This window comes from Nyctereutes procyonoides, unplaced genomic scaffold (assembly GCF_905146905.1).
Source record: "Nyctereutes procyonoides isolate TBG_1078 unplaced genomic scaffold, NYPRO_anot_genome, whole genome shotgun sequence".
Lineage (NCBI taxonomy): Eukaryota > Metazoa > Chordata > Mammalia > Carnivora > Canidae > Nyctereutes > Nyctereutes procyonoides.
The window spans coordinates 5,303,780-5,321,279 of record NW_026575052.1 but is presented as its reverse complement, the minus strand read 5'-3'; the positions used below and the strand labels follow the sequence as shown (position 1 = coordinate 5,321,279).

Here is a 17,500-nt window from a genome sequence, read left to right as displayed (position 1 = left end):
CGAAAGGAAAGGAGGAAGAGGAGGAGAGATCCCTGGGTTGTTGGCCTAAGTAACCTGGTGGATGATGACACCATTTACTGGGATGGGGAAGAATGGAGAGGAATGGATTTGGAGGAGAAATCCAGAATTTTCTTTTGGCCGTGTCAAGTCTGAGACGCTTTTCAGATATCTGTAGGGGGAGTGTCCCAAGATTTGTAAAATTGTCTTCTGCTGCTCTGTTGCTTAAAATTCTTCAAATGCTCCCCCTGTGGCTATAACCCAAGTTCCATTACACGAGACCCCAGACGTGACACGTCCTGCTTGAGTCCCTGACGGCCAGCAGCCTCCTCCCCCTGCCCGGGGCCCCCATCCTTCACCAGCACCTGATGGGATTCCAATGGGCCAGTCCTCTGGGCCTTTGCACCTGTTCTTCCTCTGCTTCCCATACCCTCGGTCCCCTCCTCCTTCCAGAACAGCTGCAGACCGGAGTGGGGGCGCCTCATCTGTGCATCTGTGACATCCTGTCTCTCCCGGCAGAGGGTGAGCCAGGGACAGCACCTCTGTGTGGCGCCTGCACCCTGCATGGGTTTCCAATGGGAGTTCGTTCTATCCCAGAAGGAAAGGCCTGGAAACCTCAGTAAGTCAGCGTGCACGCATTCAGACAGGCTTCACTTCTCTCTGTCTCCCTGCGTGATTTGATATTCATAGAATAAACAGGGTCAAAGGGGAATGTTTCAACCACTTCAGGAAATAAGCAGCTTTCCAACACCCTCAATTATTTTGGAAACACCTGCTCACATATAATTAATGTGCCAATTAAAATGATTATTATCACCATTAAAGCAGGTCCCCCAAGAACCACTACTTGACAACACTTGTTTAGATTCATTTGCATTCCTCTACTGCTTGCAAAATAATAATAATAATAATAATAATAATAAAAAATTTCATTTCTTGAAGAAGAGTCTCCAACTCAGATTTCCCACTGCTCCAGGCTGCCCGTCTCCCTATGAACATGGTTCCCAAGGGCTATGCACCATGATTCAAAGAAGGCCTTGTCCTGGACGGGACCACCAAACACTTCCCCGCATTTGCCAGAGGAACTTGGGCAGCTGCCCTGCGTGACTGAAGAGCCCCAGGGGGAGATGGGCTCCACCTGTCTGCTCTGCACACACCTGTCTGTCGCGGGGTAGGTGAAGCATGCTGCTGCATCATCTCTGCAAGTGGAAATTGTTCTCCCTGGGGTCCTCCTTCCAGGGTGACAGCCCCTGCATGGCTCTGCAGACAGGCCTCGGCTGTGTCACGATGAGGACAGCCCCAAGCTGCCAGACCCAGGCTGTTCCCGCCCACTCGGCTCACCTGGCCAGCCTTCTCCCTGTGGAGGGGTGGGGTGCTCAGAGCTTCCCCAAGGGGGATCCTGGTGGCCCTTGCCAGCTCCGTGGACCAGCCCTGGCACGGGGAGTGTCGAGCTGTGGGGGAAGTCAGATGGGCCGGTGTACAAACCCGCTCCATCTTATTATCCTTGAGGCTGGGGGCCAGGTGCCTAACCTCTTGGATCTTTGGTGGCCTCAGTTCTAAAGTGTACAATGGTACCAGCATCCAGCGGTTTCTGCGAGAACTCACGGGGGTGACCATGAGCAGCCCTGACATGCCTTGCCCTGTACCACAGTGATGGCATTAATGGTGATGATGGGGAAGGGACAGGCTCCCCAGGCCCCCAGGGCTCAGCCTTTCTGAGGGTCCAGCCCTGAGGTTGCCTATCACTGGGGGGAAATCCCTCCCACTCCCCCGTATGGCATTTATGGCCTTCACTGGAGCATCCCAGAAAGTGTTGCTCTGGAGTCAGGCAGCTGGGTTCAAAGCATGACAGGCCACTCTGCCCTAGCACAAGTGTGCCTAATCTCAGGATCCCAGGCTCTGAAATGGGAACGATGGTGTTCAGGCTGCAGGGTCTGTCCTGCCCTCCCCCAGGTCACCCTCTTCCTCCCGAGAGCACGGGGAGACCAGCCTGGAGAGGAGGCAGGGGGCACAGCCTCCAGCCACAGCCGAGATTCTGGTTTCCATCCTGAGAGCGATGGGGACGCTTCCCTGATGTGCAGCAGGCAGGGTGACATGGGCAGAGGGGTGCCGACAAGAGCCTGGGCTGCACAGTGGTCTTCTGGATCTGGTCTTAGCAATTTCCTTCACATTCTTCCCCTCTTTTTGGCTCCCTGCTGCTTCATCTGCTTTGAAGGCTCACTCAAGGGTGGGGCACCCACACGAGTGTGATTCTCAGAACATCCATAATCCACCCCCCTCCCGGGGAATCTAGAACTTTCCGGAACACATGTGGGACCTCACCAAGTTGGGTGGATACTCCATTCCCAACCTTGTCGTGATGTCCTTGCTGGGATAGAATTCCAGAGCTGGAATGGGCAGCGTCGTCCCGCCCTGTGCTCACTTGGCCCACAAGCCAGAAATCTTTTCTATTGCATTTTTGACCTGTGACCACGCTAACATTTGCTTAGAGACTTGCAGGGCTGGGGGATCTCTCCAGTCTCCAAGACACTCCATCTATTGTTGACAAGCTCTAATAGAATATTTGTTAGCTCGTCAGCTTAGAGTTTACTTCTGTGTCCTTCAGAACCGCATAAGCCATCACTCCCTCGCCCACTCACTCACTCACTCACTCACTCACTCACTCATTCATTCTCTAGGTATGTGCTTGGCTACAAAGACAAACAGGACATCTGATCCTTACCAAAAGGGGTTATATTCTTGGAGAGAGAGAGACATTCCACTATTATAACTAATCACCCCCTTGTGAGCTCTCAGCTACCAGACACCAAGCCTTTTTTTGGGGGGGGGGCACAATGACCACAATTTCAAAGCATTTCTTTGATAATCTTTCACATAACACCCATTTCCCCGCTGAACTGCAAGCGCCGTACACACATGGCCATGTTGTTAGGTTGTTCTTACTCAGTGCTCTGTTCCAGGTCCTTGGTGCATAGTGGGCGCAAGAAATACCTGCCTCATTAATGAACACCTGAGTCCAGGGTGCCAAGTCTGGAGGTAGACTTGTGAGTATTTTGAGGTTTGTTACGAGAATCTTACTCAACTTGGTCACGGGTTGAATGGGGAAAGAGGCTGGAAGGGGAAAATAGATGGGGCAGGGGGAGGTCTCTGGGAATGACCTTGTAGCTGACCTTGGTGAGCAAGTGGAGTTTGCCAGATGGAGCAGGCCCAGGATGATACAGCGTGTGCATCAGCACGGGGGTGGGAACGAGCATCGGCACCGTCCGGGGACTGCAAATAGGCCATAAGATCGGGTGGGGGCCCCACTTGGGAACGTGGCAGGAAGCACTGCTGAAGAAATCAGCCAACAGAGATTGAATCACGAAGGACCCAGTGTGCTGAGCCAGTGACCTTGCACATTGTCCTAAAGGTGATGGAAGCTCTTGCGAAGGGTGGGGTGAGAGGTGGGAGTGCAGTCATGCTCTCATCAGCGATCAGCTGTGTGTTTTGGAGAAGTGCCAGGCTCTGCCTGTCTGCAATGGGGAGACTGAGTGACTGCCCACGGGCGTCTCTGAGTCCCCTGGAAAGAAGGCACAGTCCCCCTTTCCATGGGCCAGGAGGTGGGCTGAGGACGAGACCCGGGGCTGGAAACATCCCTCATTTCAGCCACGTTACTTTTCATCCCAGGCGTGCTGGAGCACAGTTCACCTTTAATCCTTCTGCGACAAGTTAAGTCAGCCCCTTGTCGCTGAAACCCAGCAGGGCTTAAGGCAGGCCAACGCCACTGAAACCACACTCTGGGCTCAATATAGCTCCCAGCGTCCACTGGCTCAGAGCCTCTCCGCCTCTGATGAGGAGCACCCTGAGCAGGGAGCGCCAGCCTCTTCCCCAGCTTAGTGTCCTCTTAGGGAAGGAGGGAGGCTGGTCGCAAGGTGGGAAAGAGCATGTTCTATACAGACCTTCCCACTTCACCCTTTTATTTTACTGATGGAGATCCTGAGGCTCAGAGAGGGAAACTGGTTTGCTCAAGGTCACACAGCAGGATGTCTGGCCCCAGTCCCCAGCTCTTGTCTCTTCTTTGCACTTGGTAAGTGAGGACAGACGCCCCAGACGGAGTCAAGTCATCAAAATGTTCACCTTGGGTCTTCCAGCCTACCGTGTCTTTCACAACCATCCGATGTGACGGTTTATAGCTGGGGGTGTCCAAGTGGGGCCTAATAGGACATCTTGCTATTTGGGTGTCCCTCTCAGTAGTTTGGGAGCCAAGGGCTCTCATCAGTCCTGTATGAAAGCTTCCGGGCAGAGAAACAGTCTCATTGCCAATATCAGAAATTTGATCTTAATTCCCCAAAGAGGATGGATTTCTCTGGTCAGAACATCCCGCCTTGGGCCAGGAAGCACAGTGACGCGCTGCCACAGCAAGCCTCCTCCCTTCCTCCATCCAAGGGCGTCTGTGCACACATCCAGATGGACCATCCTGCGGCCTCTGGGCTGAGCCCAACTGCCGGATGCTCTTCTCCCATAAGGCTGTCTATGGCACCCTCTTCCCACCAGATCCCCGGAGGGCTCGTGGACCACGGGCTCTTCGACGCAGGCTTGCAGCCCCTTGGTCTCCTAGATCTGTCCTGAGTGTGGTCCCATCTGACCCGAGGGTGGAGGCCCTGCACATTTCATACTCACGAGCACCTGGACACCTGCCGCTGTTCTTGAGCTTTGCAGGGGGACGTCACACACCCCTCTGAGGACATTCAGCCCCTTTTCTCCCCCCCCCCCCAGAGCCATGTACAACATTTTGGACATATGCTCTGGGGTTTCAAGCAGAAGCCCCAGAAGCTTATCCAACTACTCCGTGGGGATCCAAAGACTCCATGTAAGGATCCTGGCCCAGGGTCTGCCAGCATCACAGCACATACTGGAGAAGCAGATAAATAGAACTCCGCCACAGACACAAAAACGAGATGAATAAGTAAGATACCAAGTGACATCTCTCTAATGGAAGTACGTACAAGATGCTGGGGAGCTTCACAGGAGGATCTCTTAATTCCATCTCGGTGAATGAGGTCAGAGGCCTCACAAAGGTTTGGCCAGGCACAAAGAGAGGATTTAGTAAGCTAAGCGAAGCCTCTTTCCCCTGCTCTGTGGGTGAAGGAAGCAGCTTGTCTGCAGGGCGTCTCCTCTGTTTCACACAAATCCCTGTAAGATGCTTGGGGGACGGCCATCAAGCCTGTTGGCCAGATAAGGAAACAGATCTTCACGATTTAATGAAGGCTGACCGGACTGGAAGCTCTCCCCTTGGGGTAACTGCGTCCACCTGGCTCTTTTGGTCTCCAGCCTTGAGTACCATACCGAGCAGAGCCTCGGGGAGGTTGTATGAATGGCTTTCATCTGAAAGCCACCGAGTTAATTGGGTGGTAGAGCTGGATCTCTGCTCCAATACCACATGCATTGCTGAGTTACTCTGGGATTCCCCCAAGCTCTCTGGGATGCCACCTTCCCATTCTCCAAGAGGAGAACAAGGATGCCCCCAGGTCTGGGCTGCAAGGCTGGGCAAGATTGGAACAGATGAAGTAGCTGGTAGCTTAGGAAAGACATACAAATGGAGAGGGACCCAACAGAAGCGATCGAGTCTTCATATTACGGCAAAAGTTTGTCCAGAAGATCAGAGTCAAATCCACTGAATCGTCGAAACCTCAGGGCCAAGCTACCACTAGCCTCAATGTCTCCTTCTGCCCCGCTAACTCCAAGGAGGCTGCCCTTGTCCAGACCCCGTGGGCTCCATGTCACAAATGCATGGTCATTTCTTTGTTCTTGTCCTAAGTCGTCTTGTGGCACATTGGACACAGCTGGCTCTTCTCCCTTGGGACCTGGGATACGTACACACTTTCCTCACATCCTGCTTGCTGCTCCTTCTCAGCCTCTTCCCTGGTCTACTTTTCTACCTCTAATTTTTTTTTTAAGATTTTATTTATTCATTTGAGAGAGAGAGAGTGCGTGCACAAGTGAAGGGGAGAGGCAGAGGGAGGGGGAGAAGCAGGCTCCCTGCTGAGCAGGGAGCTCGATGATGATGTGAGGCTTGATCTCAGGACCCTGAGATTATGAGCTGGGCCAAAGGCAGACGTTTAACCGTCTGAACAACCCAGGCATCCCTCTATCTCTAAATTTTGAGCACCCCAGGGCCCAGCGCTGAGTGCTCTTCTCCTGCCTTCCTCCCCACCCCCTGCCCCGTCACCTCGTCCAGGCCCACCATCCATAGCTGTGACCCCCAAGTATAAATCTCCAGTCCTGACCTCAGTCCAGAGCCCCCAACTTGTAGGCTCAGCGGCTGCTCTGACAACTCCATCCCCATGTCTTAGAGGGACCTGGAACTTAACACAGATAGCAGAGAATCCCGGCCAGCCTTCTCCTCCCCTCCTGTCTTCCAGGTCTCAGGGAATAGCACCCTCCCCACACCTACCTGCTGGAGCCTGAAAGCCAGGAGTCACCCTCAATCCTTTTCCCGCCAACACATTAGCAAGCCCGTTAGATTCCACCTGCAGGGCATAGCAGTACTTTCCTTTCCACCGACTCTGCTGCCACCACCCTAGTCCTTACCCAAGCCGCTGTCACCCCTTGCTTGTCACTGCTGTGACAAGCTCCACGCAGTCCCTCAGACTCTAGTCTTGTCTCCCTTACAATCCATCCCCTTCCCAGAAGTGACCTTTTAATAAAGTGAACCAGATCCTGTTACTCCCTCTTCCAAACCCTCCAAAGCTGCCCTTGGAGTAACCCCAGGCCCAGCACCCCGGAGCCCTGCTGGTGGACTCTCTTTCTGTTCTTTGAACATATGAAGCTTGTTCCCAGAATAGCTCCTTTCAATGTACTTCTCTCCTCTGCCCGGAATGTTCCATCTCCTTCCCCTGGCAAGACAGGTTCCTTGTTGCCTTTGAGGTCTCAGCTTGAACAAGTCTTTTCCTGACCACTCAATCCCTTTCTATCCCACCAGACTATTTTAACTCTATGCACTTGCCCCTATCATTGTCAGGTACACAGTACCACTGTCTGGTATTTTCCCTGTTTATCTTTTTTTCACCTCCTCCCCCCAGCTAAACTTTGGGAGTTCAGGATCTTGGTGTCCTATTTCCTGATGCACACCCAGTGCCCAGAACCATCCTGCTCAGTAACTGCGTGCTGAACTAATGGAGCAGCCAGCTCCTATCAGAGTTTCCCATGTACCAGCACATGGTCCCTGGCTGGGCCAAGCGCATTGCAATCACCCAGGGAACTGGTTAAAAGTAAAATGCCCTGAGGTCCCTAACCTCAACTACTGGCATATTTTTATGGACATTCCATGGAGCAGCTGCAGTGGGCAGCTCCTACCCGTTTCCTGCCAAAGTGATGCCAAAGACCTGGGATTGGGGCCACAATGCCTGCAGCCCACACTCTGACCTCTAGGGAGAGCCTCCCGGGTTTCTCCATCACTCCACCCCCAGAAGGAGGAGCTGGGTGCAGAGGGTCTGGGATGCATTCAACCCGTCCTGAGTGTGGCATAAAAAAATTGCAATGGAACTAGACGCAGAAATGTATTCTTACTTCCTCTTTATGCGTTAGAGTTCTTCAATAAGCAGCTGTCCTTTGGCAGGCCCACTCCCTGGCACACCGACTTTCCTCTTACTCAACTGGGGAGGTGAGATTGGGCATGGGGCATTCTTCATCGGAGACAGCCTGCCCCTTTGAAAGGCCAGGGGCAAGGGAGGGAGGCCTAGACAAGGCAGCTCCAGCCAGCTTGGCTCTGGTTCTGTGAAGAACGTGTCTTGTCTTTCTTACTCTCTTCCTCTTCCAGATTCAGGAGCTGTCAGGATGTGGATGTGAGTCCAGGGGAGGAACACAGAGCAGCCCGGTTGGGTCCAAGCCAGGGGGGGCGGGACAGGAGGCAGGGGAGGCACCATCCGGCTCACTTCTCCAGGACTTAGGTCTGGTCTCTACTCATCACCAAGAGTGTACCTGCCTTCTCACCCTTGATGACATCATTGGACCGTAATGTCCCCTTATGCTCATCACTTTCTATTTTGGTTTCAGACAACAAAGCATTGTCAAGGACTTACACTAAAAGCGAGCCAATGCCAGTAAAACCATTTCGAAATGACTTCTTGCTTCAGGGAGAGAAGAGCTAAGATATACTGCAATGGCTTAACTGGATGATGACATTTCCATGAGCTGAAATCCGGCGTGTTCACCAGCATAACCACATAGACACAAGGAATATACCATTTTAAATTGTTGTCTCCGCCTATCTGCCTCGGGAATGTAGGTGGGAGGATGCAATTCAAGGAATCCGATGATCCTTGGTGATCTTCCGAAAACATCTTCCACTCTCAGTTTATAATTTCCTTTTCTCCATCCCTTTGAGCTACCAAGACACGTGCTAGGACAATGGCCACCATTTTGAATAGGTGCCACAATGAGTCAAGCCCTGGGCTTATTTGGCTGCGGACCTTATCTGTTGAAGCCTACAATGTAGGTGTTTTCATGCCTAATTCCACATGAGGTTGCTAGACTGCAGAGAGGTTAGGTCACTGCCCAGACACATACCCTGAACTCATATGCAAGTATCCTGACACCTCAGTTGTCTATCTTCCTACCTCATCCTTCCCAGCCTCCTGGGCCAGAGCGGCCACAGCCCCACTGCAGAGGCATCGAGCAGAGGGCCTTGGGGTGGGAGCTCGCCCCAGCCAGGTAGCATCATGAAGGAAGCCCTCGTACCACAAAACAAACACCCAGGTGCATGCTCCCCGCAAGGTGAAAGAAGCAAGATACCGGATGCTGAAAGCAGAGCATTATCACATTGTTGATCAATCTCCTCCTCTCTCTGTCTTCCTCTGTGGCTCTCTTTTCTGTGGCCTTGTAACCTGGACCCAGCACAGCTCTTGGGAACAGATTGTGAAGGAAAGAGACAAAACAAAGGAAAGATGATAAAAACTGCTATGAAAGGTTAAACTCCCATGATTCTCTGTGGCTGTTTAATGGATTTCTATGATATAAACAGACCTTTGGCTTTGCCTGCTGGGCAGGTGACCTCCAAATAAATGAGTTTAGACAGTATCCCCTAATAAGAAATGTTCCTTTTTTACCCCCCACACTCCACAAAGCCCCTTGAGCATACAGAGACCCTCTCTCCCTCTCAGACAGATACCATGGGCGGCACACACACGCCCATCTGAAATACAAGTGGGCTGTGTGGTATGGGTCCGTCAAAACAAGCACATGCATTTGCATTTATACCTCATTTGTTCACTTAACAAACATTTACAGAGGTGACTCTGCACTAGACGTGGTGGATACGGTGGGGAAAAGGTCTGGCCTTGGTGCTTGTGATGTTCACAGTCCAGCTGACAGACGCGGAGAGGTAGGTAAGAGCCAGAGTATAGACCCGCAAAGAGCAATCATGGAGGAGGGAGTGTCTAGAACTCTGCACACGTCAGAGGAGGCAACATGAACTGAGACACGGTCTCTTTGGATGGCCTCAGTTTCTTCATCGGAATGTAGGCGTAACAAGAGACACGACCTCACAATGCCAACGTGGAAATGAAAGGTAGTCACGTATCCAGGGTCTGGCACGTGGTAATTCATACTTGCAGCATTACTAGATGAGCCCCCAGTTAGAGATGTGAATGGATAGAAACGATTAAGCCAAGGATAGGATCATTCATTTGTTTTCTAGAACCAAGTCCTGACTTTTATGTGAAGGGTAGTTTGCTTTTTTGGTGACCTTCCCCCTACTGTCCAAGTATGGAGTCGCACCCCTGCTCTTTTAGCCACTGCTGCATATTTCTAGGGAAAAAGCATCAGTCTCCGGAAAGTCAAATGTGGGAGAGGAAGCCATGCAGCAGTGGGGGAAGCACGGGGAGATGGAGAGGAGGGCTGTGAGGCATCCTGAGGATGAGCAGGGCTTTGACAGATAACTAGGATGCCCAGCACATAAGGTGCCTGACAACCCTCTTGACATCTCTGTCTTCAAAGAAGTCTCCTGAGAATGACAGTCCCTCTGCCCATCCCTCTCAGTCTAATGATGAGACTGAGACCACCGCCCCCCAGTCTAATGATGGCATGTTACACAACAAATACAATTCATTTTTTTTCAACTTCACATTAGAATAAGCGTGCCTGGAAAATTGGCTCTGTGACCAGTCACTGTTCTTCCCTCGCCAGGAAAGCACAGTATATTCTAGAGGTCTCAGAAAAACTGCCAATATCTATAGCGGGCTGTCTTGTAGAACTTTCTGTGATGATGGAAATATTGCATCCCTACTCCATCCAATATGGTAGCCACCAACTGCATGTGGCTAGTGAGCTCTGGAAATACGGCTATTCTGACTGAGGACAATGAATTTTGGATTTAATTCAATTTGATTTAATTTAATTTAGATTTAAATAGCCACATGTGACTAGTAGTGGCTGCCATACTGGATAGCACAGACCCAGGGGCTCTCCTTGTATACATTTTCTTGAGTCTCTTCTATAGTTCTGGCATTTTCTTCTACAAACTGGGCAGGCTATGGGGCAAAGTGCCCATGCCCAAGGTGCAGGCCCTGGCCACCTCCTCCTATCCCCTGCCCCCACCCCATCCCTAAGATACCCACATGGCAAGACCTTCCCAAATGTTCAGCCAGAGGTCTTGTTAGCCCCAAGGGAGTGAGTCCTTTTGCTTCAGACAATTTCATCAGCTCTACTAATCCACCCAAAGAATCCAATCCGTTCATTACATTTCTGAAAGCTCAGGACGATTCCACTGCTAAGATAATGTCTTTAGGGCCAGAGGGGAGGCTGCTGGGCTGTACACGTCTTGGGCCACTTTGTGCCCACTGGGCTGAGCGGGCAGTGGCAGCCTCCCCACAATGCCCTGCTTTTCCCTTCTAAAGAGATTGGAGACACAGCCCTGGCTGGGCCTGTGTAATCTATTCATTTCCTTCCAAGCTGGGCTCTGTAAGCTCATTCACAGAGGACGGGCAAAGGAAGCTGGGGAAGCAAACAGACGTACAGAAAACAAACAGTGCTGGGCAGCTCCTTGTTTTGGGGGGGCTTCTCTGCTTGGGGGGGGTCTGACTGCAGGAGAGTGGGGCTCCCATTGCTGCTTCTCCTGCATCCTCTAGAAGCTCTGCCCTCCTCCCCCCACCCAGGAGCCTTGGTCCCTGCAGCCCCCATCTTGGTAAGCTCTTATCTCTCTCCTTTCAGCTGGCTCCTTGGGAAAACAGGCGATCAGTGAGGGGAAGGCCAGAGTGGCAACAGGCAGAGAGAGAACGGGCAAGCATGGACCACTTCCCTGCAGTTTCCCCCATCCTCACCATCCCAGACGGGGCATGCGAGGTTCCCCTGGTCCCAAGGAGACTTCCAAGTCAGCTGAGCCTGCTCCCTCAATCCAGCTACAGAATCACAAGGGCCCAAACATTTGGCTCTGGTGGGCGATTTGCATGTGATTTGCATACATCTGCATACCCCCTCCCCACTCCAGAGGCGTGCAGTCAAAGGATGTGAAATGAAGTAAAATAAATTAATTAGTGCAGCCTACCATAGCCCAATACACAGGGCCTGACACCGTAAGAGATGCAACTGATTTTCAAGGCAATCAACATGATCGCAGGCAGGCTAGGGTGGAGAGAGACGGTGAGGTTGGTGATGGGGATTTCTCAGCATTGGCAGCAGAGAAGGGGAGGGAGGGAAAGACCGTGTCTGAGCCAAGAGCTGGGCATCTTCGTCCTGCTCCGGCCCTTTCCCCCCATCTTCAGGGGACGCAGAGTGGAGCCGCATGGAAGCCAGCTTCTGGTTTCTTACACCTGGGCCTGGCGCTGGCATTGCCCCCACCCTGGCGGCCACCTCTGCAGGCAGGTTTTCACCACCGACACAGAAATCCCTTTTCCAACCAGAGTGAGGATAGTTGCTTCAAGGGCTGGCAAGGCAGTGAGGTGTCCACTGGTAATTCCCTGTGTGCAAGTGCCCTCCCACCATCGCCCCCATAAACTGTGCCCATTGGGTCTCCGTATTTCTCTCTGCCAGCTGGGCGGGTCTTTCACTTCCCCTCACTCCGATCCCATGTACGGATGGTTGAGCGAGAGACAGTCCCATCGTTAGCAGCGAGCTGCAGTTAATTTAGCACAGTCCTTCTGCCAGGTGCTAATGAGATGCTCGCAGTGTGTCAGCCAAGCAGCTTCCATATCATGTAAATACGCCTCTTAGTGATTCAGTTCATGGCACTGTTTAACATAGGCCTTGACTTTCTCTAGGCCTGTTGATCTATCCGGGATGGCAATCTCATCTAAACTTGGGGCCCCGCGGGGTGTCGAACGTCAGGTTCACACCTGTGGGGCTCAGGCGGCTGCCTGGAGAGCTTGGGTACTGGGGGGTGGGGCCCTAGAGGCGATTTTAAGTGGGAGGGGCTACAATGCTAAGATGGAGAACGATGATTTTGGTTAAAAGGAGCCCAAGTCACAGCCAACAAACCAGCAAAGGACGAATCAAAGGCCAAGAATGCAAGAAGGACCAGCAAGGACAGGATGGTCCAACCAAGGCTGGAGCCAGAGCAAGACTATTGAGGAGCAGGGAGCCGGGTCAGAGTGGTGAGTGTGCCCCCCGGGGGATCCTCTAACACAGGGTTTCCTAGCACTGCCCTGTGCAAGTGGTGGGAGTGTGAAGGAGCAAAGGAACCAGTTCTAGAAGCTTGATCATCAGGTTGCCAATGCTACCCCCCCCCACTCCCCGCTCTGCACCCCCCACCTGCTCGCTCCATCCGCTCCATGCAGAGCAGTTCCACTCGACTGTGTCACCTCCTGGTTTCATCTGAAGAAAGGGCAATGCAGCAGACAGAGGTTAGAGAAGTATTGTTTTAGATCAGGGGTTGGCAGACCATGGCCGGTGGACCACATCAGCCCATACAGCCTCTTTCTGTACAGCCCACGAACCAAGAATGGCTTTTTACTTCCCTAAATGGTTGCAAAATATACACGTATATATATATAAAAAGAGGAGTATTTTACGACATATAAAAATGGTATGAAATTCAAGTCCCAGTGTCCATGAATACAGATTGGAGCCCAGCCATGGCCTCCCGGTGACACATTGTCTGTGGCTGTTTTCACACAATAACAGCAGAGCCGAGAAGTTGTGACAGAGACCATACGGTCCCCGGGAGAGGAGGATATTTACTCTCTGGACCTCACCGAAAAGTGTTGCCAAACCCTGTTTTCTTTCTTTCGATCGTGGAAGGGGAGCTCTCTGCCTCAACTCTTGCTCTTGCACCTTGCTCTGCATGGACCTGAGTGTGGCACTGCAACGCTCCAACCCGAACTTCTCCTGAGCCCGGCCAGCCCTGACTCCCTTGTGGCCAAGGGACACCAGGCTGGGGTGCCCGGTTGAGACACATGAAGGCTCCTATCAGTGCCTGAAAAGGCCAACACTTGTGCCAGTACCCAAGCCGGTCCGCCTGTTGCCACCAGCCGGGCGTGGACAGGTGGGCATCTGTGTGCCTCTAAGAGCCCTGCACCTCGGACCCAGCTCAAGGTGCCAGACACCACGAGAGTCCTACACGTAATCGAAGTAGAAGGAGGACCATCTCTGGAATTAGTTTCAAGAAGGCAGGACGCCGTCCTGGTCTTCTCTGTGCTCTGCCAAGAACATTACCCAAAGCCTCATGCCCGGAATTGCAGCCTTTGACGTTCCCTGGTTGTTACACAGCACCTAGGCCCCACGGGGTTCTTCATGACTCCTACTTGGTGCTGCTGGGGTTTCCTGAGCACAGGGGCATATTAGGGACACAGAGGAGACCAGAAGGAGAGAGAGACCCCAAGGCTGGAACGAAGTGGTCTTGGAGGAGGGTTTGGGCAGAGGATGGGAACCTGGCTGAGGGCACAGAACAACACAGAGCTGGGTTAGGACCGAGGACGCAGCCAAGCCTGCAAGGGTCTCCAGAGGGGCTCTGGGGACTCTACCTCCAGCCCTGGTTGGTGGCGCGGAGGAGACAACTGCGGCGACTTACCCGGTACCACACGATCTCGCGCATGCGACCATCGGTCTTGAAGTTACACTTCAAGGTCACGGCATCACCAGCCACCACGGGTGGGAGAGGCTCAATGTTGACAGTCAGGTAGCCTATGGGGAAAAGGAGAAAGCGGAGGTGAGGGCATGCGAGCACCAGAAGGGTTGGGCCGAGTCGGGCGGGGTGGGGGGAGGGCTGGCACCGCGGTCCGGGGTGCCGTTCGCACTGGAGCCCCTGCGATTGGTGCCGGGCTCATCGCTCCCTTCCTCCTTCTCATTGACCTCTCCACCCTGAGGACCTCCCTGGCTCCTGTGGGTCCCTCCAGTCCTGAAACATTTCTTCTGGGCATCAATTTTCCCTTGAAAGTAAGACCCGCTGGCAGCTGGGGGAAATGCCTCAATGTATTTCTACGGGTCGTCCCAGAGAAACAGTCCTGCGGTCACACACTATCCCTCCCTCCTCCCTATCACGGAGCCTCCCTACGCATTGGCCAGTTGAGCCCCACGGGAAATGAGCGTGCCACAACCCATCTAACCCGGCATTCCCAAACCTACGTGACTACCGGCCTCTTAGGCATCCCTGAAGCCCCATCGGCAACCGGTGCAGCCAGGGTCCCATGGAACCCACACTGGGAAACTATTCTAGCGCCCCGGACTCCTCCGTTCCCAGCCTCATAACCAAATTACTCCTGGTGAAAGGGGACGAGCTCCCTGAGGGGCCTCTGAATCTCCCATCTCACATGCTGTGCCACCCAAGGGGGAGGGAGCTCCACCCCAAGCCCACACCGGTGGAGGGCTGATTATGAGCTGACCGCCTAGGGACGAGCCCAAACCACTGCAAGCACCAGAGGCTGAGTCTCGCCCACCAGCAGCCCCCGGAAATCCCAGGAGCGGGCACCCTTAACCTGGAAGCCGCACCCTAGGGAAACACTCCTGTCTCCACACCGGAGTCCAGCCTGGTGAGGCCTCTGACCCTCTCCGCCACCTCCCGCAGCCCCATCCCAGAATCCCAGAAGGCCAGGCCCCGCTCTGGCTCGGCCGGAGGGGACCTCATTCTTGGGCTGATCGTCCGGGCCCATCTGATTGGCCTCCCGTCGGTTGATGTCCAGCCATTGATCTGATGGATCAATCCAGTCCGATTGTCTTAATGAGAAAACTAGCCAGGATGGTTCAGGGATTTCAATTGTGCAGGCAACCTGAGCACACGGAGCTCAGGTGCCTGACCCCTGCCTGGAGCTTAATAGTTACAACACTCCCCGGGGGTTAAAGAAAAAAAAAAAACAACCAGAATTGACCTCTTCAGGATCAATTTGGAAGCGGGAGTCAGGATCGACTTGTGTGGTACCAGCCTTCAGGTTCCAACAGGCCGGGGAAAGGGGAGTAAGGCGGGAGGTTCACCTCTAGGGAGCCCCAACCTTAGGCTGGAGGTCAGACTCCCAGGGAGCCCCGAAGAGCCTGTGTGGTCCTTGAGAGCAGCGACAGGAACCAACTGGAAGGACATCTCTGCCTCCCGCTCTCGTCATTCATTCAGCCTCAGTTTGCTCCCACCTGCTCTGAGCAGGGCGGTGACCCGGGGAGCAGGATGTCCCAGCATGGCCCTGTCTACTACGCATGCACGGTTTGGGGACAGATTCACAACCTGGTCACACTCCGTGGGCGGGTGGTGGTGGGGGCCGCGCAGGGGAGGGAAACTTTCCAGTCTGGACCATCAGGGAAGTCCCCAAGCCCAGGCGTGTCCCAAACCATGACAAACGAGGAGTTCGCCCCTCAGAGGCTGGAGCCCAGTGACAAAGAGGACTCTGGGCAAGCCAATCCTGAGCAGGACGTAGTAATAATGGGTGACATTTCCAGGGCACCTACTCCGAGACAGGTGCTGGCCTAAGCGCTCATTACACACTCATTTCAGTGTCCCGACAATCCTAGGGGAGAGGAAGCAGTATTATTCCCACTTTCCATAGGGAAACAGAGAGGCAAAGTAACCTAGCAGGGTCACACAGCTGTCAGGGACAGAGCTGGGACTGAAGCCCAGCCTGCTGATCCGTTCTGACTGCCACGCAGCCTCTCTGATGATGGGAGGGGAGGGCAGGGCGGTGGACACTCCACATCCAGCCCTGGGGACGAGGGGGACGTGCTGCTGGCGGGCCGTGATGGAAGCCCAGGACCTGATCCTGCCTGCTGCCATTCCCAGTCCTGGGCAGACCCCCTGGCTCACCCGTCTGGTGGGGGGCGGGCGGCTGCCCTCCTCCAGGGTCTCACCTCGGAAGCTACAAGCCAGATGGCTGAGAGCTCAAGACCAGAGAAGGGCCCCCTCCCACCGGAAGGAGGTGGGAAGGACACACTCTGGGATGGGTAAATCCTGGGTGCAGATGGTGTGTGCATGTGAGGCGGGCCAGGGAGGGATGGAGGTGCCAGCTTGCAGGGTCGCCATTTGTTGGCAAACCACGGGGGAATTATAGGTGTGACTCTGGAGGGGACCAGGGGGACGAGCAAAGCTCTGGCAGCCAGTGGTTGTGTTAGGAGCACCACAAGGTGTAGCAGATGTCCGGGGCGTGCATGGTGAGAGCTGTGAAGAGCCCCCTGCACAGCAGCAGGGGTGGGGACAGGGTCACAGGGGACACACGAAGAGGAGATTTAGAAGGTGAGCACCTGAGTAGAGTGGTTTGGATGCCTTTAGACCACATTTTCCGGAGTGTGGAGAGAAGAGGGAGCTTCTGATAGATGTTTCAGGCAAAAAGACTTTTTTTTTTCTTTTAAGATTTTATTTATTTATTCATGAGAGACACAGAGAGAGGCAGAGACACAGGCAGAGGGAGAAGCAGGCTCCATGCAGGGAGCCCGATGTGGGACTCGATGCCAGGACCCCGGGGTCACGCCCTGAGCCAAAGGCCAACATTCCACCACTGAGCCACCCAGGCGTCCTGCAGGCGACAAAATTTCATTACCAACACTGCGCTGAACAAAATTAAGCACGTTCCTCCCCTTCAAGACTTCTCTCCTTCCAGCTTCCTGTCTTGCCTTCCTTCATAAAAATAAAAAAAAAATCATTTGGAATCTACGCAGTGCCGGGCACTGCTCCAGGCACCGGAGACACAGCAACGGGAAGGGGCAAGTCCTGCCCTCACGAAGGTGACGTTCCAGCAGAGGGGGCAACAGTCAAATAAGCGAATGAGGGGACATAAGGCAGGTGGTGACAGATGCCACGAAGAAAACAGACCAGGGTAAAGCAACAGGGACAGCGGGGCAGGGGTTGCTCCAGACCGGGTGGCCCTCGAGGCCTCTCTGGCGGGGTCAGAGGGAAGGCAGGTGTCTAGAGGGAAAGCACTGCGGACGGAGAACGCCAGGTGGGCACACGCCCGAAGCGGGAGTGTGCTCGGGGTGCTCACTCAGTGTGGCCCAGGGTAGGAAATTCCTTCCTAACCCCGCAACCACTCTGGATCCCATCTTCACCTCAGCATCTTGCATGAGTAGAACCAGGGCAGGGGTGAAGGGGAGGTGCCGGGCTGAGGGAGCGGCTCACCCCACC

General features: G+C 53.8%; 1 protein-coding gene across 1 annotated transcript in view; it reads right to left on the bottom strand.

Annotated features, from left to right (window-relative positions):
* The window catches only part of IGSF21 (immunoglobin superfamily member 21), a 239,281-nt gene that overhangs the window by 122,780 nt on the left and 99,001 nt on the right, over positions 1-17,500 (bottom strand). Inside the window, exon 2 of the mRNA XM_055331438.1 lies at positions 13,979-14,091. Coding sequence (XP_055187413.1) covers positions 13,979-14,091 — 113 coding nt within the window. The remainder of the gene's footprint in view (positions 1-13,978; positions 14,092-17,500) is intronic.